The sequence below is a fragment of the Globicephala melas genome, chromosome 1 (assembly GCF_963455315.2).
Source record: "Globicephala melas chromosome 1, mGloMel1.2, whole genome shotgun sequence".
In the NCBI taxonomy this organism is placed as follows: domain Eukaryota; kingdom Metazoa; phylum Chordata; class Mammalia; order Artiodactyla; family Delphinidae; genus Globicephala; species Globicephala melas.
The window spans coordinates 149,292,783-149,313,571 of record NC_083314.1 but is presented as its reverse complement, the minus strand read 5'-3'; the positions used below and the strand labels follow the sequence as shown (position 1 = coordinate 149,313,571).

The window sequence follows — 20,789 nt, the reverse complement described above, 5'->3', positions numbered from 1 at the left end:
ATGTTGTAGGTGCTCATTAAATATTTGGTAGGTAATATGGAGAAGGAAAGTGGGTTTGCACTTGGCCATTGTCACTGTCAGCTGAGGAAGTTTTTCTCACACTGTTTCCAGAAGTGCATCCTCCACAGTTAATCAACCCTGGAGGCCCAGGTCTGAGCTCTGCCCTCACCTTCACCCTCCCCTAGGTGGGCGGGGCAAGCCTCCCTGACCAGGCTGGGTGCTCAGGGGAGGTCAGCCACCTTCAGGGACAGTCAGCAATCCAGAAGCCGCTGCACCATGAGTGTCTCTGCACTGAGCGCCCCCAGAGCCCTGGGCGGTGTCTCTGGGCTCCTGCAGGTGGCCTCCCTGCTCGGCCTGGTTCTGCTTCTGCTCAAGGCAGCACAGCTCTACCTGCACAGACAGTGGCTGCTCAAAGCCCTCCAGCAGTTCCCGTCTCCTCCTTCCCACTGGCTCTATGGGCACATGCAGGAGGTAGGATGGAGTGGGACGGGGAAGTGGGAGGGCAGGGAGGGCCGGGGCTCTCAGACCATGGTCCTGGTGAGCAAGCCCATGGGACGAAGCCTTGTTGTGGGACGAGCACGTGGCCTCACAAAAGGACCCAGCTTACCTCTCAGGTCTTGGCTCCTCATCCCAGTTCGGGGAGCTCCCTCCCTCCCAGGACCCCATGCTGGTGTCCTTGGGTCTGTCAGACACTCCTTCCTTAGGGAGATCTGCAGGCTGTCCTGGCAGCCCTGCACTTTGAGGACAGTGGCTCTTCCTTCCTGAGTCTCCCCCGTCTCCAGGCTGAGCAGCTTCAGCTGTTCTCATAGAACAGGCTTCTAGATGCTTCCCTGCCCCATCCCTCAATCGCATCCTCTCTGCCTGGCCCTGAGCTTGCCTGGGAGCACAGACATCAGTCTGCTGGATGCTGGCCTGTGGGCTCACTGTCCGTGGAGATGACAGACAGGAATCTAAGGAGGTGTCAGGTGACAGGAAAAGAGGCCCACCTGCTGGGTGGGGGTTTATGTCAACTGTAGGGACAAACTGGCTCGGTTTAAGACTGAGGAATTTTCCAGTCTCCTGATTTCGGTGCTTAAACCCTGACAAGTCGCTGGCACACATGAGCGAGGTTCCCAGGATGATGCCAGGTAAGGAGAACTGACATTTGAGTTGCAGCATCCGCAGGGTGAGGTCGCCCCCCTGGTGTCCTCCCTCAGTGGACTATGTGCTCTCGGAACCGAGCGTGAAATCCCCCTCACCCCCAGCACCCTGCACGGAGCCTGCGCAGAGGGCTGCCCATCCAGTGTGTGGAGGGACAGGAAGGAGGGAAGGAGCGGCTTACAGGCTGGGCAGGGGCAGCGCCTACCCACCCAGCACTGGCAGCACTAGCCTGGTCGGTGGGGGGCTCAGAGCCACGTCAGGGGCCACCTGGAGAGGGGCTCATCAAGGGTTTGTGGACTGAACAAATGCTGGGAGAAAATCAGGGGTTGCAGAGAGCTGAGGCCTCCCTTTCTCTGCAGCGTGATTAGAGTAGAGTGGAGCTAAAGACGGGAACCGGAAACAGCCCGAGCCCCATGTGGGCTGGCCCAGTACCTCTCTCCCCTCTCCTTCCTAATCTCCTGCACCCCAGCTTACTCAGCGTCCTCCCCTCCTGCCTTGGCATTCTGGCCTCTGGGACTCTGCTCCCATGTGCCCTCTACCTGGAATGATCTTGTCCCTCATATGTCTGTCTACAAAGGCTCAACCCCAAGCCACCTCCTTCAAGATGTCTTTCTGGGTCTCCCAGGAGCGGAGGGGACAACCCTTCTTCCCTTGGCTGTCCTTCTCATAAGGCAATGCTAACCGGATTCAGCTAGTTTTGTCTGCAGTGTCATAGCTGTGAGCTCCTTCTGGGAGACCCTGCCTCTGGTTCATCTTTGTAACCTGAGAGCATCTGGGTAAATGATGACTCGATGAATGAGCAAGTGCATGACGAAGAGCTTTCAAACGTCCCGATCTGAGTTAGGGCCCCTTCCCCAAAGCTTCCCCAGAGGCTTGGTCTTCCCTCCATCACACATTCATGAGCCCCTACGGTTGTCATGTCCTCAATCTCGCTGTCTCCTCCTGGAGGCTCCAAACAGGCAGCCGCATCCTCATTCAGTGCCTAAACCAGTGCCTGGCACATAGTAGATGCTCAGTAAATACATGCTCAGTGAAGGAACCCATCCCACAGTAGGCAAGTTGCCTCAGAGCTGGTGAGTCCTGATGGTAGAAGGATGCAGGCAGAGATTAGATACCAAAGTGGCAGATGGTTGCTTTGAGTTACACAGAAGCCATTGAATTAAAGACGAGGTGACTGCATGGAACATGCCTAGGACCAAATGTTGCTGAGAAATCCAGAGGTGATAAAACGAAGCTGAATCTGCAAGGTTAAGGAGAGGCAGTTGCTCTGTGGCAAAGAGGAGGGGCAACCAGGTAGAGGAAAGAACCTGGACAGAGGCCTAGAAGTGTGAGCAGGTGGGGCCAGTGCAAGGCGCACAGGCAGCAGCATCTTTGCGGGCAGAGCAATGGGTCCTGTGGACTCACCAGCCCAGCAGGAGGCAAGAATAGAGAGGGTAAAGCCAGAAAGCAAGGGCCTTTGTGGTCCAACGTGAGGAGTTTCAAGAGATTCCCCTGGGCGGTGGGAAGTGCATAAAAGTTTCTGGTTATTGGTAAGTGAAAATAAGATTTAAAATACACATATAAGAACCTTAGTTCAATACCATTTTCATGTATACATCCAGAATCTATCCTATCACTGTGTATACGCTCAATATGTAAAACAATATATACACGGGCTTCCCTGGTGGCACAGTGGTTGAGAGTCCGCCTGCCGATGCAGGGGACACGGGTTCGTGCCCGGGTCCGGGAAGATCCCACATGCCGCGGAGCGGCTGGGCCTGTGAGCCAGGGCCACTGAGCCTGAGCGTCCGGAGCCTGTGCTCTGCAACGGGAGAGGCCACAACAGTGAGAGGCCCGCGTACCACAAAAATAATAAAAAAATAATAATATATACACATACAATTTAGTACTTAGTTTTTTTCACTTAGCCATATACATCCGACACTTTCATATTAGCAAACATTTACATGTATGCTGGGAAAATAATGATGATATATAGCAATCAGTAAGCAAAAGGAAATTAATATATAAATTTATTTTTTTAATGTAATCTATTTTATTCTCTAACTAAAATTCTATGACAAAACTGCTTATCAAGTGATACGAATTATCATAAATTGCTCATGCAAATGTTGTACGAATCACCTCCCAAAGTTCTTTACACCAGGGAGTGAATCCCTGATGTAAGTTTCTGTAGGCAGTTCGTACTGGTGGCCCAGGGCTCTACCCAACAAGGGGACAGAATGTGGTCTTAGGACAAAGGTGGACAGCCAGCAGGTCTGGGGCAGAGCCCAGGTCAGAAGAAATAGTTCCAAACTCCTAGTTCTGCTGATCGATCCAGAACGATCTCCCTGTACACATCCTGCCCTACACCCCCACTCCAGCACTGGAACTCAGAGAAGGGTTTTATTGATTTATCTTTCCCTTGGGGACAGTTCCAAGACGAGACCGAGCTGCGACCCCTACTGAAGAGGGTAGAGAAGTACCCAAGTGCCTGTGCTCGCTGGCTGTGGGGGACAAAAGCCCTGGTGTTGATCTATGACCCTGACTACATGAAGGCGGTCCTGGGGAGATCAGGTGAGAGGGAAACCCACATCCCAGCAGGAGAAAATCTTCCCTCTCGGGTACATGGCCCTGGATCTGTGAAATTCCAGAAGAAACTGGCACTACAGCCATCAGTACCTGGCTCCCTACCAGCCGTCCTTGCAGCCCACAAGCCAGACTAAGGCCAGCATCACTCACGTACAGTGAGTGCTTCAGCACCCGGGTGGGGCTGGCTTCTCTTTCCTGTCTTACTTTCTTTCTTGTTTTAACCCAACTGAGATGATTCCAGGTCTGGAAGACAATTCCCTGTCCACACTGATGTAGGTTTGGCACCTCTCACTGTTGCCTGTCCTGGGTCATGAAATGGCAAAACCACCACAAACTGGAGGAAAACCACAGGCTCCTTTTTACTCTGTGGTGCTGAGCAGAGCCTATCTTTCTTGCCGATTCACCATCTTAGTCCTGTGGGTGTTCTGCTGCTGGGACACTGAGTCTGCCTTCCTGGGCCCACAGTGACCATCAGGACAGAGAGAGTCAGGGATGGGAGGCAAGAGGGAGGTGGCTAGAGACAGACTGCCAGCTGACCAGCATGAGGAATGGAAGGTGCCACAGCTGCTCTGGGGGCTGCCTGCCTTGTTCGCTGCCCTCCACTTCCCTTCCTTCCCTTTCAGACCCAAAGTCTCACGATGCCTACAGAATGCTGATCCCCTGGATTGGTAAGTACATTTAAATACAACTGCAGTCCACCCACCAGTTAGGTTTACCAAGAGCTGCCTCTTTGGTAATGGAGAACAACGGGTACGAGGCATCCTGTCACCACTTCATCTCTCAGTCAAGCCTCATTTCTCTCCTTCCAGTGAAACTCTCACCCTTTGTAATGGTGCTGAGAGCCCTCCTGAAGCTCAGCCTCTTCTTCATCACTTCTCAGTCCTCTGCGATATTCTCGGCCTGACTATTAATTCTTCTATCACCTGCCCCCCTACTCTTCTTCAACCTCTGTCTCACAGCTGTCATAATCACATCCTATGGACCAGCCTTTCTGGAAATTCACATTCCTGAACTGTACTAGCCTTTCCTACCTTTGCCCATGATGTACCTTCTCCTGACACCCTTGGTTCCTCCCAAGTTGTCCCTAGTCGTCCCTCTGATCCAGGCTCCCCGACCCACACACACACCCATCTGTGGCCCAGGGAAAGGTTTGCTCGTGTTGGAGGGGCAGACGTGGTTCCAGCACCGGCGGATGCTGACCCCAGCCTTCCACTACGACATCCTGAAGCCCTACGTGGGTCTCATGGCCGACTCTGTCCGAGTGATGCTGGTGAGTCTATCCTTCGTCACCTGGACCCACTCTCATCCAACACAGCTGACAAAGTCCACTCTCAGACCCTTGTGTCCCTCAGGTGTCCATCAGACCCAGCCCCCAGAATGATGCAATCAGAACGTACTCTGAGACAGAGCTCACCAAAACTGGATGGGACAAAGGGGTGCCCAGGCAGCAGCTTGTATCCACAATTTGCTCTGAGGCAAGGGAAAGCAGGAACATAGTGTATTCAGGGGCCACTCTCCTCTCATCTCCACATCTTCAACACAGAGGATTAGAGCAAGGGTCATTGCCCTGGACAGCGGTGCAAGCTGCCCCCGGATGCCCTGGACAATGGCAGCTTCAGTGGCAGAGTGGACATCCCAGGATGTCACTCAACTAGTCTCTGGCCTGGGGCCCAAGGCCTCTGCATGGAATTGAGCCACTCATGGGAGGAAATGAGGCCACGTCTACACTCACAGAGCCAGGTCTTGACAAACATCACCTCTGATCCAGACTGAGCACCTATTGGTCTCAGTTAACAATGGATAAATGAAAGGAATCGCCCCTTCATACGAGCCCAAATAGCGTCCCTTAACCTTTTCCTTGCCTTGAATATTTGCTTATAAGAGTTGGCCATCTCCTGTCCAGTTCCGATCTCAGGACACAAAAGATTACCCGTTTGTCCCTTGAGAAACAATGTTTTCTGGTCTGCCACAGGGTGATTATCATCATAAATTGTTCCTAGAATTCAGAATTGATTCAGAATATTATGAGAGAGTATAATTAATTACATAATAAATGATCCCGAGAAAATAGACATCACATTACACACATGTGTTACAGCTTCAAACTGCTAAAACACATCTGCTTTGACAGTGAGAAAAACTCATCAGAAGATTTAGAGAAACAGAGAGAGAGCCTGGCTTTGTCAGCACAGGCCTTCTGGGGGAGCAGAGCAGGGTCAATGTCCCCCTCCCACCACAGGACAAGTGGGAGGAGCTCGTCAGCCTGGACTCACATCTGGAGGTCCTTGGACACGTCTCCTTGATGACCCTGGACACCATCATGAAGTGCGCCTTCAGCCACCAGGGCAGCATCCAGACAGACAGGTCAGTGACAACCTTTCAACAGCAGGGTCCTTGTTCTCACCAGCTGGGGAGGACTTACCTGAGAGGCAGTTAGGGCAGCATGGACGCTTATCAGCACAGAAAGCAACATTCTGCACAGAGCCATGGACCACAGTCAAATTCCACCCAGACCAACCTTGACTCAGTCACAGGTCCCTGATTCCTGCACAGGGAGAAGCCTGGCTGCTCAGGCCACTTGTAAAGGACTAAGTGCCTCCAGGGCTGTGAGGCAGAAATAACAAAGCCTCAGTGCTGCCTGTCCCCGCTGACTGAGGAATCCCCACCCGGAGCCCTACCACGTCTCCAGGTCAGAGGCTCCCTCCACTCCAGTCTCCTCTGCATCCTCTCCCTTCAGGAACATCCAGTCCTACATCCAGGCCATCAGAGACCTTGGCAATCTGACTTTTTCCCGATTAAGAAATGCTTTCCACCAGAACGACATCATCTACAGGCTGAGCCCTGAAGGCCGCTGGAGCCACCGCGCCTGCCAGCTGGCCCATCAACACACAGGTTCTGCTCCTCCTTCTGGGTGGCTCCTCCCCTGACCTTGACCCCACAGGCAGAGCCCAGACTCCTGCTTCCTCTTCAGGGGCTGGCACACACCCACACTGTGTACTTCCCTGGTGCAGGGGTTGGGACCCGAGACGTCAGGGTGTCAGGTGAGGTGCAGGGAGACACATGTGTCACCACGTTGCTGACGGTGGAATGAGACCCCCTCCCAGCATCATCCAGGCAGAGCCTCCGTGGGCTGTGCTATTGAGGGGATTCCCAACCTGGATGAGACGATGGTGGAGCTCTCTGCCCTGACATGTGCGCCCATTCCCACCCTCGTCCTCATCCACCTGGTACCCAGATTGGGCCTGAGGGGCAGATAGGGCTACGGTGGGTGCTGCATCTGAGCCCCCAGGAGCCCTCAGCTCTGCCTGGGAACCACTGTTGTGGGACAGATGGAGTGATCAAGATGAGGAAGGCTCACCTGCAGAAGGAGGGAGAGCTGGAGAAGGTGAGGAGCAAGAGGCACCTGGATTTCCTGGACATCCTCCTCTTTGCCAGAGTGAGTGTGGGCAGGAGAGGCCTGAGGCTTTGCCCAGAAGCACAGAGGCAAGGCAGACCCTGCACTCCCCCTGCCTCCGCAGATGGAGAATGGGAGCAGCTTGTCTGACAGGGAGCTCCGTGCCGAAGTGGATACGTTCATGTTTGAGGGTCACGACACCACAGCCAGTGGCATCTCCTGGACCCTCTATGCTCTGGCCTCCCACCCTGAGCATCAGCAGAGGTGCCGGGAAGAGATCCAGAGCCTCCTGGGGGATGGCGCATCCATCACCTGGTGAGTGCCCAACAGGTGGGAGGACCTCGCCCCTCCGCGAGTGGAGGACCCCTGGTTGCCTGCCCTTAGATGGGCTGTCTTTCAGGGACCACCTGGACAAGATGCCCTACACCACCATGTGCATCAAGGAGGCACTGCGACTCTATCCACCAGTGCCGTTCATTGGCAGATATCTGAGCAAGCCCATCACCTTCCCTGATGGACGCTCCTTACCTGCAGGTATGAACGTCACCCACACCCACTGAACTAAGCACTCTGCAAGACCACGTGGGAGATCAGAAATCCACATGTGCTTTCCAGCCCCTGGATGCTCTGTCTGATGTTTCCGCCTCAAGATAATTAATATTTCCTCTGCAGTTTGGAGATTTTGTAAAACGCCTGACACAGAACTTGAACCAATGAGAGCTCAATACGCAAATGCTAGCCCTTGAATGTGGGCTTGTAATGGAGCCCTATAATTCTAATTCCTTGAGACGTGAAGGCTTAAGAGAAAAGCAGAAGTAAGCAAGGGGATGTGGTTCTTTCCATATGGGGTCTAAGTAAACGAGGGAGTTCAGGGAGTCCATTGTCATGGGTCAGATGGTCCAGTCTCTGAGGAGCCCTCAGGTGGATGGTCGAGAGCAGCTGATGATCAGGTCTGAGAGCCCTGCCATGGTTGGAGGCCACCCATTGGCTCACCGCCCAGTGGGTCTGAATCCCAGCCCAGCCACCTCCTCTCTGTGGGATCACAGACACATCCCTCAACCTCTTGGAGGCTCAGGTGCCTCATCTGCACATGCGGATAGGAGTGCCTTCCTTGAGGGCTGCTGTGAGGATTAGATGAGTTAATGCACTTTCCCCGAGGGCTCATGATGGCATCTGATAACTGTGAGTTTTCATGTGAGGCGATCCTGATACTAAGCCTCCAATTCTTTTCCTTCTCAGTCCTGGCCATGGTTACCTGCTCCTAATCTGTGCTCATGTGCTTGGTCACCTCCAGCCCACCTGTCTTGCAAGAGCACCATTTCATTCAGAGGGATGGAGGGCAGCTCTCATGGTGGCTCCTGGGCCTTTTGTGCACATTGCCCCTGTTGCCATGGGTACCATCAATCTTCTCTCTCTCCCACCTGCCCCACAGGAATCCCACTCTCCCTCTTCTTTTATGGGCTTCACCACAACCCGAAGGTGTGGCCGAACCCAGAGGTATGATGGCCATGGGAGGAGGGGATGGGATGCTCTCTCCAGACCAGCACCTCTCCTGCTCTGCTCGGGGATTCTTGTCCCCTGGTGGATTGGTGCAAGGAGCTTGACCCCACCTGCCCTGGCCCCGGTGCTCTCTCTGCAGGTGTTTGACCCATCCCGGTTTGCACCAGGTTCTGATCGACACAGCCATGCTTTCCTGCCCTTCTCAGGAGGATCCAGGTGAGGCCTTCTGTACCTGGGGCATCTGGGTGTCACTGGGTGCTACCTGATGTGTGTGACTGTCTACATTCATATGTGGTGTATGCAGTTATGTCCCTGTGTGTTGACGTTTTGAGAAGGAGGTGTGTGTCCCCATGTACAAGAAGGCCTTCAGGGCACACCACGGAGATCTTGACCTCCTGACTTCCGCAACAACCAGCCACATTGCCATGGCCGTGGCCGCTCCAAAGTATTCCAGGGTTTTCCTCACTTTAGGAGTATGACTTTTCAGCTTTAGAATTTTTCATGAAAGGTAAACTTCAGATGTTTGCTTCTCCCAAGTATCAGTCATCTTAGAAGGTGGTTTTCTCTCTTGGCACATTTCTAGTCCAGCCCACTGTCTTTTTTACTTAATTCACCAATCCACCTCTCACTGTATCAGCCGTCGTGTTTGCATGGGTTTCGATTTCCAGCTGCCTTCCTTGTCCTGAGGCTTCAAGCTATGTATGTGATCAGTTACAGTTGCCATTTGAAGAAAGCCTTGTGTGTCTTCTCTCTTTCTGTAGTCGAGCCCAACAAACTTATAACAGCATATTAATATACACGACAGCTTTTCTAGTTGCCAATAATCTATACATGTAGCAGGGATTACATACCATAGTCCAAATATCTACAGAGTCTCATTTTGGCAAAAAAGGATGGAATTGAAGGCAATCAAGTGCTTTTGAGAGAAAACTCACTATTTTGTGTTGGACTCATGCATTTGAGAGGTTCCTGCCGTGTACAATACAAAGCACACATGAAATAGCTGTTCACCTGGATGATACACTCCACAATGACTGCTGTGAAAACCTTCAACGGCTACAGATCCCCTCCGAAATAGTAACTTCCATAACTTTGGAACTACTTAGTAATCCAAGTTTTTTCTGAGCCTGTAATTCTGTGAAATTTTCAGTTGGTGAATCAACCTTCACAGAACAGGCTTGACGCAACACGTTCCCGGAATTTGCTCTAGGATTTGGTCAGTGCCAAGGTCCTGTTCTTCATTGTAGACATTGGCTGCAGGTCATGCGGCTGCCACCAGAGGACCGGGGGTACCTGGCAACTCAATTCCTAGGTCAGAATTAATGTTTAATTTTACTCCAGTCCTTTCTTTTTCAATTCAATTAACTTTGTTCAAATAGAAAGCTATTTATTAACCTGTCTCTGTGTGCCAAACCATATATTACAAGATGGGAACACAGAGACGAAAGGAACTTTCCTTGCTCTGAGAGTTCACAGTCAAGAGGCAACTACCGCTCTTCAAGACAGACATGCGGCGTTTCCGTAGTGTAGTGGTCAGTACGTTGGCCTTACAAGACAGACATCATGCATTCATCCACTCTTTCACTCGTTCATTCACTGAGCAGATTGTGGAATGTTCCATGTTCCTGGCACTGTCTGGTCACGGGACGGTGATGTGTCCTTGAGTTAACAGGAAAGCTGCTTGGGGATGCGGGAGAAAGAGGCGCAGGCGGCAGAGGCGGGAGGCCAGGCGGTCACTAGACTGAGTCTTGAGCATGTGGCCGGCAGAGGCGGGGGGAGGGGACCTCAACAGCAGCGGAATGAGGAAGAGGGGCTGGACAGGTGCGAGGTGAGTGAGGAGCAGCCCAGAGAGCGCTGTGACACCAGCTGAGGCCCCGCGACGTGTCCTCCCTGTGATGGAGGGCGCAGCAGGCCCCGAGCCGCCGTGGCTGCAGTAGAGGGACGGGAGGCAAGGAGACTGGAAAGGCCAGTGAGGAGCCCACGGGATGGGAGGAGGGGCCTTGCTGGAGTAGAATGGGAAGGCTCCAGGGGCGGGTTGACTGCGGGGCTGCAGGGAGACAGGAGGCCGGACATTAACTGGGAGGCAAGTGGTCCAGCAGGTCGAGGGGCGCTAACCCGTGGCCCCTCCAAGAAGCCTCCCGGTTGCCATCCTGACTTCCTTACACAACCCTGTCCTGTCCTGTCTGGGGACTGGGGCCCCTGCTTGTCTGCCATGGGTGGTGAGGGCCTGAGAGTTGCCCACACCCCCCTACAGTGCCCTGGCCTGGACAGAAACCAGAAACTACCTGTGGACGAGTGAACAAAGTACTAATTCACATTTACTGATTCACGTGACTTGACCCTGTGGCTTAGAAGGCAGACCTTCACCAATAGGACTTGCTACTACTGAGAGCAGAAGTAGGAGTTAGGAGCTAGTCCTGGAGAGAGGTGGCCTTTGTAAGGGTCAGGGGGAGAGGGTGGACCGAGGCTTGGGCGGCACGTTCAGTGTGACCCGTAAGGAAGGGATCGGGGCTGGGCCAGGTGGAGGAGAGCCCTGAATGCCCTGTGCCCGGCAGGGGTTAGAAGCCTCTGCTCACTTCCTTTTCCCTGCCTGACCCAGGAACTGCATCGGGAAGCAGTTTGCCATGAATGAGATGAAGGTGGCCGTGGCCCTGACCTTGCTTCGCTTTGAGCTGGCACCCGATCCCTCCAGGGTCCCTGTTCCCATTCCAAGAGTTGTGCTGAAGTCCAAGAATGGGATCCACTTGCAGCTCAGGAAGCTCCTGTAACGCTTGTTGGAGACAAAGACGAGCTCTGAGGGCCTCTACCTGCCATCCTGTCTCACTGTCACTCGCTCCCGTCCTGCCTCTGTGCCCACTTCCTGCTTCTATCTGCCCACCTGCCGGCCTACCTCATGTCCTGCCTCCTGCCCGTCAGACGTTCTGCCCTCCTCCTCTCACCTTTCTCCAGGCTCCCTATCTGCTTATCTCTCCATCTGTCTCTGACCCACCTGTGCCTCTGACTGTCCACCTAAACCCTGATCGCCTGCCCTCCTCCAGTCTGTCTACTCTCTCCCTGTCTTTCTCCCCTTCTGCCTGCCTGTCTGTCCCTGAATTCACTTCCTTTTGCTGATAAAATAATTGGTCACAGCCTTAAGGACTTCGAACAACACAGAGTTATTCTCTGACAGCTCTGGAGTCAGAAGCCGGAAGTGGGTTTCCCTGGACACAGCCAAGGTGTTGGCAGGGCCCCCGGTGCAGGGATGTAGGAGAGCATCCCTCTCTTTGCCTTTTCCCACATCTAGAGCTGCAATCCTTGCGTTCTTTGGCTCCTGGGCCCTCCTCCATATTCAAATCCATCAGCTTCTTCAAATGTCCCCCTGCTTCTGTCTTCACATCACCTTCTCTTTCATAAGACCTTTGTGATTACACAGTCCCACTCAGAAAAAACAGGCTTGCTCTGAGTTCCGGGGATTAGGACACGGACACCCTGGGCAGCCGTTACTGTAGCTGCTAAGTCCTGCGTGACTACCATCGCCTTGGGCCCCCGATCACTCCCGTGTGTTACGGGTCTGCCCATTTGTCACTCACCTGGCTTCCCCTCTTTCCCACTCCCTGGATAAATTCACAATGTCATATGGAGCGTGTGTGTCTTCCCTTGCAAGGAGCTGGATCGAATGAAAGAGAGAGAGAAGGGGAGGGAAGGCAGAGGAGACGAGGAGAGGACATGACCCCTGGTCTGTGGGCCCAGAACCCCAGCAGGACAAGCGTGTCCCAGCGCCCCTGCAGCCTCACACTCTGGGGTCCCGCATGCCCCACAACCCGCCTGTCACCTGAGGCTCCCACGGCAGCTGAGTCAGGAGAAAGGGCTCGTCTCCAAAGGCTCAGAGGGAAGAAGCTCACCCCGGGCACCTGTCAGGGAAGGAGCCTCCCAGCTATTGTGTGGTAGCTTCCTCGCTACATCCTTAGAGGGGCCCAACTGAGACAGGCTGGGCCTGGGACCCTTTGCTGTAGCGCTGCAATTCTTGCACCTGGTCACACCTCTCTTCGAGCAACAAAATACAAAGAAAGTGTATGGGACTAAAAATAACTATGTCCATGCACAGTTGGGGCAAATTCTGAGCAAAATATACCAAGAGACCAAAAAACCCAGCTGTCACTTTTTTTTTCTTTTTTCATCTTTATTGGAGTATAATTGCTTCACAATGTTGTGTTAGTTTCTGCTGTACAACAAAGTGAATCAGTTATATGTATGCATATATCCCCATATCCCCTCCCTCTTGAGCCTCCCTCCCACTGTCCCTATCCCACTGAAGGTAGTTGTACACAAAGACTCTTAAAGAGAGAGGGCAAAATCCCTTGATAAAGCAGTTTTGATAGTTTCTAATATTTGTGGGTTCTTTAATAGATGTTTTTTGGAGTATAATTGCTTTGCAGTACTGTGTTAGTTTCTGTTGCACAACAAAGCGAATCAGCCATGTGCATACACGTGTCCCCCATCCCCTCCCTCTTGAGCCTCCCTCCCATCCTCCCTATCCCACCCCTCTAGGTCATCGCAAAGCACTGCACCGCTCTCCCTTTGCTATGCAGCTGCTTCCCACCAGCCAACTATTTTATACATTACACATTTGGTAGTGTATATATGTTGATGCTACTCTCACTTCGCCCCAGCTTCGCCCTCCCACCCCATGTCCTCAAGTCCATTCTCTATGCCTACCTCTTTATTCCTGCCCTGCAACTATGTTCATCAGTACCATTGTTTTTTTTTAGGTTCCATATATATGTGTTAGCATACGGTATTTATTTTTCCCTTTCTGACTTATTTCACTCTGTATGACAGACTCTAGGTCCATCCACCTCACTACAAATAACTCAATTTCATTCCTTTTTATGGCTGAGTAATATTCCATTGTATATATGTGCCACATCTTCTTTATCCATTCATCTGATGATGGACACTTAGGTTGCTTCCATGTCCTGGCTATTGTAAATAGTGCTGCAATGAACATTGTGGTACATGACTCTTTTTGAATTATGATTTTCTCAGGGTATATGCTCAGTAGTGGCATTGCTGGGTCATATGGTAGTTCTATTTTTAGTTTTTTAAGGAACCTCCATACTGTTTTCCACAGTGGCTGTATCAATTTACATTCCCACCAACAGTGCAGGAGGGTTCCCTTTCCACCACACCCTTTCCAACATTTATTGTTTCTAGAATTTTTGATAATGACCATTCTGACCAGTGTGAGGTGATACCTCATTGTAGTTTTGATTTGCATTTCTCTAATAATTAGTGATTTGAGCATCTTTTCAGGTGTCTCCTGGCCATCCGTATGTCTTCCTTGGTGAAATGTCTATTTAGGTCTTCCACCCATTTTTTAACTGGATTGTTTGTTTTTTTGATATTGAGCTCCATGAGCTGTTTGTATATTTTGGAGATTAATCGTTTGTCTGTTGTTTCATTTGCAAATATTTTCTCCCATTCTGAGGGTTGTCTTTTGGTCTTGTTTATGGTTTCCTTTGCTGTGCAAAAGTTTTTAAGTTTAATTAAGTCCCATTTGTTTATTTTTGGTTTTATTTCCGTTACTCTAGGAGGTGGGTCAAAAAGATCTTGCTGTGGTTTATGTCAAAGAGTGTTTTGCCTATGTTCTCCCCTAAGAGTCTGATAGTGTCCGGCCTTACATTTAGGTCTCTAATCCGTTTGGAGCTTGTTTCTGTGGATGGTGTAGGGAGTGTGCTAATGTCACTCTTGTGCTCGCAGCTGTCCAGGTCCCCCAGCACCACGGATTGCCCACCCCGTAGGTGGTGTTGTGTGCAAGGGGCGTGGGCAGCACCCTGCTTTTGCTTCTGACCCCCAACTGCCACTTTTGAAGAGCCTAGATTAAAAACAGGGTGTCAGGAGGAAAAGCAGGGTGCTGTGCATTCCCCCTGCACACGACACCACCTAAGCGGTGGGCAGACCACCTAAGCCACCCTCTGGCCCAACCCCTGGACACACCTCTACCCTCACCCCATGTAAGAAACAAGCTTGACCCCCTTCGGGGAGCAGGCAAGCAAGGGAACCTGTTGTTTGTTCTCGCTCCCCCACTGCAGCAGGGGCCCCAATAAAGCCTTGCCTGCATTTCTTGTCTGGCCTCTGATCAACTTCTATTATTATTATATTGATTATATTATATTAATTAATTATATTAATTAATATATAATTAATTAATATATAATTAATTAATATTAATATTTTTATATTAATATATTATATAATATTAATATATTATATATATTAATATTAATATATAAATATATTATATAATATTAATATATTAATTAATATATAATTAATATATATTATATATATTATTGTATTATATATAATATAATATATATTATATATATTATATATATATATTATATTATTATATTGATTAAGGAGGCCAAGAGCCCTGGTCAGTTACATATTTTGTGGCGCCCAACGTTGGGCCCTTCCTTGTGCCTGTCTGGGAAGAGGATCTGGGCACCTCTGGGACCACCGAACGCAGCTTCACAGCAGGTGACAAGCGGCCACCTGAACCTCTTGTTTCAGTGTCACCACATTTGGTAAGTCTGCCTTCCTGGCCCCTGGGGGCTTCAGTACCCTCATTCAGACAACACTTTCCGCTTCCCTTCGTCCTTTTGCCCTCACCATTTTCCCTTTCCCCTTAGTGCCTTTCCCTCTCCTGAAATCTCTCTACTTCTCTTTCTGTCCTCTCCTCTCTCCGTCCTCTCCTCCTTCTGTCCTGTCCTTCCGAGAGAGTGGACGTCAGGCAGCTACAGCATCACTCCTCTCAGCTTGTGAGACCTGCTCCCTCTGGCCGGCAACGGCTCACCTTGACGGGTGACAGGCAGAGGTGGGAGAGGCTCGCCTCACGCCGTGCAGACCGTGGTCCAGAGGGCTCTCCTTGACCAGAGATTATGAGAGTGATAGATGTTCAAACCTCATATCGTGGAATGGCTGGAAGCCCTATCATCCCAATAGTCTCACCTTTATTTTCCTGCCGCCAAGGAAAGTCCCACTGGGAACGGGCTGAAGGGGCAGCTTTCTATATACTGGTGTACGTGTGGGTGAGAGTCCCACAGACAACATACAACTGGCTGGTTTCCGGGCTTAATCACCCCCATGGGCTCCCTCCGTCACTGGCTCTTTCTGGAAGAGCGCTGTTTGGTGCCTGAATGGACACCCGCGGGGGCAGGTTGAAAGGGCAATCTCTCTCTTTCTGTCTCTTTCTGACATTCTTTTCTGTCCCTCCTCCCTTTACCTCTCCCTTGGTCTTCACCCCTACACTCCGTCCACTTTATCCTGAAACTTCTTGTTTGTGTCTTTAAGTTTTGTGATCGGCATAACTATTCTTTCCTTGGATCGAGGGGCTTGCATCTCCGCCTCTGCCTTTGCAATGTAACTATGCTGCCTGGGCTCTCAGGAAGCACCTGATCCATCTGTAGTCCCCCACACCGAGGGAAAAAAGAAAAAGAGGGCCATTTTAAATTCAAGCAGGAAAACTATGAAATCTCTGGTTCTGTAGAAATTAACTTGTCTAACTTAAGCTTGTGGGTTTAATTAATACAGACCTGTCTTCAGAGTCATCAACTTTCATTGTACCTAAGGTTCCTGGAAGTCAATAAGTGCATATTGTTTCTGTTATAAAATGTGTCAACAGGGGAAGTAACCTGATATCATTAAATTTTTAAGTGAAAGTACTGGGATAAGTTTTTGATAACCTCTATAGGAATAATTACTTCTTGGAAACATCCATCTAAAAGAAGTCTCTCAAAATTTTGGTAAATTTGAAACTAAATTAAGTTAAATTGAACATTCAGGCCATTTCAAATAAGGTAAAATATTGGAACATTAATTGCTAAACAGGTCTAAACTTACCTACTTTTGTCTTCTTGTGAGAGAAAAATTAAGCTATTTGGTACTGCCTTGAAATGTTCTCTACCAATATACGGAATGCTTATGTAAAAGTTCATGGGGGACTTCCCTGGTGGCGCAGTGGATGAGAGTCCACCTGCCGATGTAGGGGACACGGGTTCGTGCCCCGGTCCCGGAAGATCCCACATGCCGCGGAGCGGCTGGGCCTGTGAGCCATGGCTGCTGAGTCTGCGCGTCCGGAGCCTGTGCTCCGCAACGGGAGAGGCCACAACAGTGAGAGACCCGCGTACCGCAAAAAAAAAAAAAGAATCCTCCTGCCAATGGGATTTAGGGGACACAGGTTCAAGCCCTGGTCCAGGAAGATCCCACATGCCGTGGAGTAACTAAGCCCGTGAGCCACAGCTACATAAGCTCGTGCACCTAGAGCCCGTGCTCCGCAACAAGAGAGGCAACAGCAATGAGAAGCCCGCACACCGCAATGAAGAGTAACCCACGTTCATCACAACTAGAGAAAGCCACGCACAGTAATGAAGACCCAACGCAGCCATAAATAAATAAATAGGACAGTTCATGGTTGCTTAAGGAAAGTAGGATGCGTGTTTTCAGAAAAGAAGGTATGAGGAGTGGAAATATATTTTGTCGAAAGGAAAAAGGGTGATCGTGTGGTAGAGCTGGATATTTCTCCATGGGGAAAGGATAAGGGACAAATTATGGCTACAGAAATTTGCAGAAGGTTTGCGGACGAGGAACACTGCACCGAGGAAACAATTTTGTATGTGGTCAGGATTTTCTAAAGTTGGATTAAATTTAATTAGGTAAATGGATTTTATTAAGAGTAGGCTGATGCAAGACTGGATTTGGTTTCTCTCTCATAAAAGAACAGAGTTGTCCTGGAACGCTGCTTTTGATAACAGCTTGTGTGAGTTTCTGTGCCTTTAAGTGATCTCTCACCTGGCAGGCCATCATGGTTATTCTGGCCCACTGTTGCACCCCAGATGACAAGGAGCATATACTGAGAAGGGCCAGGGAACGCGCAGGTGGCTTACTGGCCACCAGTCCATGCCACCAAATTTATCAGGTGGGTGGGGACGCAATCCCAGATCATGACCCACACTGGGGCTGTGAAGATCATGTAGGCCAGGCTAGGATGAGACATTATATTACTTGTCTATCAGAAGGAATGAAAAGTGTATGGTGAAGCCTGTAAATGATGATAAGGTCCAAGAGGTTACACAGGAAGAAGATGAGAACCCAGCAGTCTTCCTGAGCCGGGTGACGGAAGCATCCGTGAAGTCCACCAATACAGACCCTGAGTCTGCAGAAGGGAGGACACTACTGGCCGTGCATTTTATCACCCAGCCTACTCCTAATATCTGGAGAAAATTACAAAAGCTTGAGGCTGGGCCCCAAACCCCACTGTCAAACTTGGTAGAGGAAGCCTTCAAGGTCTATAACAACGGAGACTTAATGGAGGAGGCCAATGAGGATGAGAGGCTAATAAACAAAAGGCAGTTTTTGGCTGCTCTGATCCACCCACCACGTCGAGGAGACCCTGGAGGGCCAAGAAGCCTGGACAGACCACTAAGAAGCCGCCTGGGCCCAAACCAGTGTGCCTTTGTCGGAAAGGGGGGTACTGGAAGAGGGAACGTCCTGAGCACTGTCCTGTGGGACGCCCAAGGGGCGACCCCAACCGGCCCCATTTCCTGGCAAATCTCTTGGATGATAGATTCCTGCACACCAACTGACAGGGCCCAAGCGCCTGCTGGGCTCCAGGTCCCACTCAGTCCATCCTCATCACTCCAGCAGAGCCTCGGGTCACCCTTGACATGGCAGGTATGGGAACTGAATTTCTTGTAGACACTGGAGCCACCTACTCTGTTCTGACTTGGCCAGCCGGCCCCCTCTCCAGGCGTGACTGTACAGTGACGGGAGTTGATGGACAGCCAAAGGTAAGGCGATTTATGTTTCCCCTTGCCTGCGGAATTGGGTCCATTATTATTGCTCACTCATTTTTGTATATGCCAGAATGCCCTGGCCCTCTCCTCAGGAGAGACGTGCTAAATAAGTTAGGAGCTAGTATATTCTTAGGACACGGTGAAGTCCAAGGAGGTAAAGAATTCAAACAGAGAATGCATCTATTAGTAGCCCCAAATGACCTACCTCTTGGGCATCAAAATATTCCCCAAGACATCCACCAAGAAATTAGAGTGGCATGGACATATATACAGTACCAAATGTAAAAAAGATAGCTAGTGGGAAGCAGTCGCATAGCACAGGGAGATCAGCTCGGCGCTTTGTGACCACCTAGAGGGGTGGGATAGGGAGGGTGGGAGGGAGATGCAAGAGGGAGGGGATATGGGGTATATGTATATGTATAGCTGGTTCACTTTGTTATGAAGCAGAAACTAACACACCATTGTAAAGCAATTATACTCCAATAAAGATGTTAAAAAAAAAGGAAAAGAAATTAGAGAATAAGTAGATCCTGCAGTTTGGGATACCTCGGGCAAAATGTGTTCCCCCAATAAAAATAAGGTTAAGGCCTGGGAAAAAATACCCCTGGAAGAGACAATATCCTTTAAAGCCTGAGGCCCTGAGGAATCCACCCGCTGCTCAGCAAATTCCTAAAACACAGACTCATTAGGCCCTGCCAATCCCCTTGCCACACCCCTATCCTCCCTGTTCAGAAGCCTAACGAGGAGTATCAGTTTGTGCAAGACTTACGAGCAGTGAATGAGGCAGTCATCCCTATTCACCCATTGGTGCCAAATCCATAGACCCGTCTCACCCAAGTGCCGGGGAGCGCTCAGTATTTTTCTGTTTTAAACCTCAAGGATGCGTTTTTCTATATTCCCCTACATCCAGACTCTCAATATGTTTTTGCCTTTGAATGGAGAGTCCCTGACACCCTGCGGGCTAACCAATATACATGGACAGTGCTTCCGCAGGGTTTTCAGGGCAGCCCCCATCGTTTTGAAAATGCATTAGCAAGGGAACTGAGCCTTGAGAAGGGTGTTGATGATTTATTGATAAATAGTGAGACCAAACAAGATTCAGATCAAAATACTATTAAGGTCCTAAATTTTCTGGCAAGAAAGGTATATAAAGTCTCTCCAACCAAGGCTCAGATCTCACAGCAACGGGTTCAATATTTAAGATTTGTTTTGACCCCAGGGGCATGAGCCCTAGGCATAGATCAAAAAACAGCAATTAGTGCATTACCATCTCCAACCGCAAAGAGGCAACTCCAAGGCTTTCTCGGGATGGCTGGGTTCTGTCGTATCTGGATTCCAAGTTATGGCCTTATAGCAAGACCCCTATATGAGGCTCTGAAAGGAGGAGAAAGGGAACTCCTTCAATGGAATAAGGACCCCCAGCGGGCCTTTGAGACTCTAAAGACTGAGTTGAGTAACACTGGGGCTTCCAAGTTTGGACAAGCCCTTTACCCTATTTGTTCACAAGAGGTCAGAGATAGCACTAGGAGTCCTGACCCAAAAGCTGGGACCGGATCAGAGACCAGTAGCTTAATTTTCAAAACAACTGGACTCAGTGGCCCTGGGATGGCCAAGCTGCCTGCGGGCAGTAGCAGCCACAGCCCTGTTGGTTAATGAGGCTTCCAAGCTCACCTGGGACAACACTTTGATGTGTCAGCCCCTCATCAGGTACAGTCTGTGCTGGAAGTCAAAGGACATCATTGGTTGACTGGAGGAAGGTTAACAAGATATCAGGCCCTCCTAATGGACACCCCTGACATTACCTTAAAGGTGTGCCTAACTCTGAACCCAGCAACTCTGCTTCCAGAGGCCGAGAGTGGAGACTTACTGCATCAGTGTATAGAGACCAGAGAATGAACTTACTCCAGCAGGTCTGATCTTCTAGGTGAGCCTCTTGAAAGCCCTGAGGTCGAATGGTTTACTGATGGGAGCAGTTTTGTAGAAATGGGAACCCGAAAGGCAGGGTATGCCATAGTTAGTCCAGATGACGTCATAGAAACCAAGACCCTGCCACACCGGACATCAGCCAAGAAGGCTGAACTAATTGCATTAGTGAGAGCTTTGCAATTAGGGAAGGAAAAGAAATATTTTTACTGACTCTAAATATGGGTTCCACATGCTATGTACTCATGCTGCCATTCAGAAATAAAGAAGAACATTAACCGCTAGAAATTCCCCCATAAAACAAAATAAAGGACTCCCCTGGTGGCACAGTGGTAAAGCATTCAACTGCCACTGCAGGGGACAAGGGTTCGATCCCTGGTCAGGGAAGATCCCACATGCTGCAGAGCAACTAAACCCGTGCACAA

The 20,789-nt window shown here is 50.3% G+C and overlaps 1 protein-coding gene across 2 annotated transcripts; it reads left to right on the top strand.

Moving 5' to 3' along the window:
* The first annotated feature begins 276 nt into the window (after positions 1–276).
* Positions 277–11,373, top strand: LOC115850513 (taurochenodeoxycholic 6 alpha-hydroxylase-like). 2 transcript variants are annotated; one of them, XM_060288161.1, is made up of 12 exons: positions 277–471; positions 3,555–3,696; positions 4,335–4,379; positions 4,854–4,981; positions 5,951–6,075; positions 6,449–6,603; positions 7,041–7,147; positions 7,230–7,420; positions 7,506–7,639; positions 8,538–8,602; positions 8,745–8,821; positions 11,205–11,373. In XM_060288161.1, the coding sequence occupies exons 1-12, from the start codon at positions 277–279 to the stop codon at positions 11,371–11,373; spliced, it is 1,533 nt and encodes a 510-aa protein (XP_060144144.1). The 2 variants fall into 2 exon arrangements, with proteins under 2 accessions (XP_060144144.1, XP_030708079.2); XM_030852219.2 differs by lacking the exons at positions 6,449–6,603; positions 7,230–7,420; positions 11,205–11,373 and having other exon boundaries at positions 7,041–7,173; positions 7,462–7,639; positions 8,745–8,825.
* Positions 11,374–20,789: the final 9,416 nt, after the last annotated feature.

Bases quoted from the DNA above. Each gene is read 5' to 3' on its own strand.
- LOC115850513 (XM_060288161.1), top strand. From the start codon at position 277: ATGAGTGTCTCTGCACTGAGCGCCCCCAGAGCCCTGGGCGGTGTCTCT. The intron at 472-3,554 runs GTAGGATGGAGT...CCTTGGGGACAG, and splicing joins TCTATGGGCACATGCAGGAG to TTCCAAGACGAGACCGAGCT. The intron at 8,822-11,204 runs GTGAGGCCTTCT...TGCCTGACCCAG, and splicing joins CCCTTCTCAGGAGGATCCAG to GAACTGCATCGGGAAGCAGT.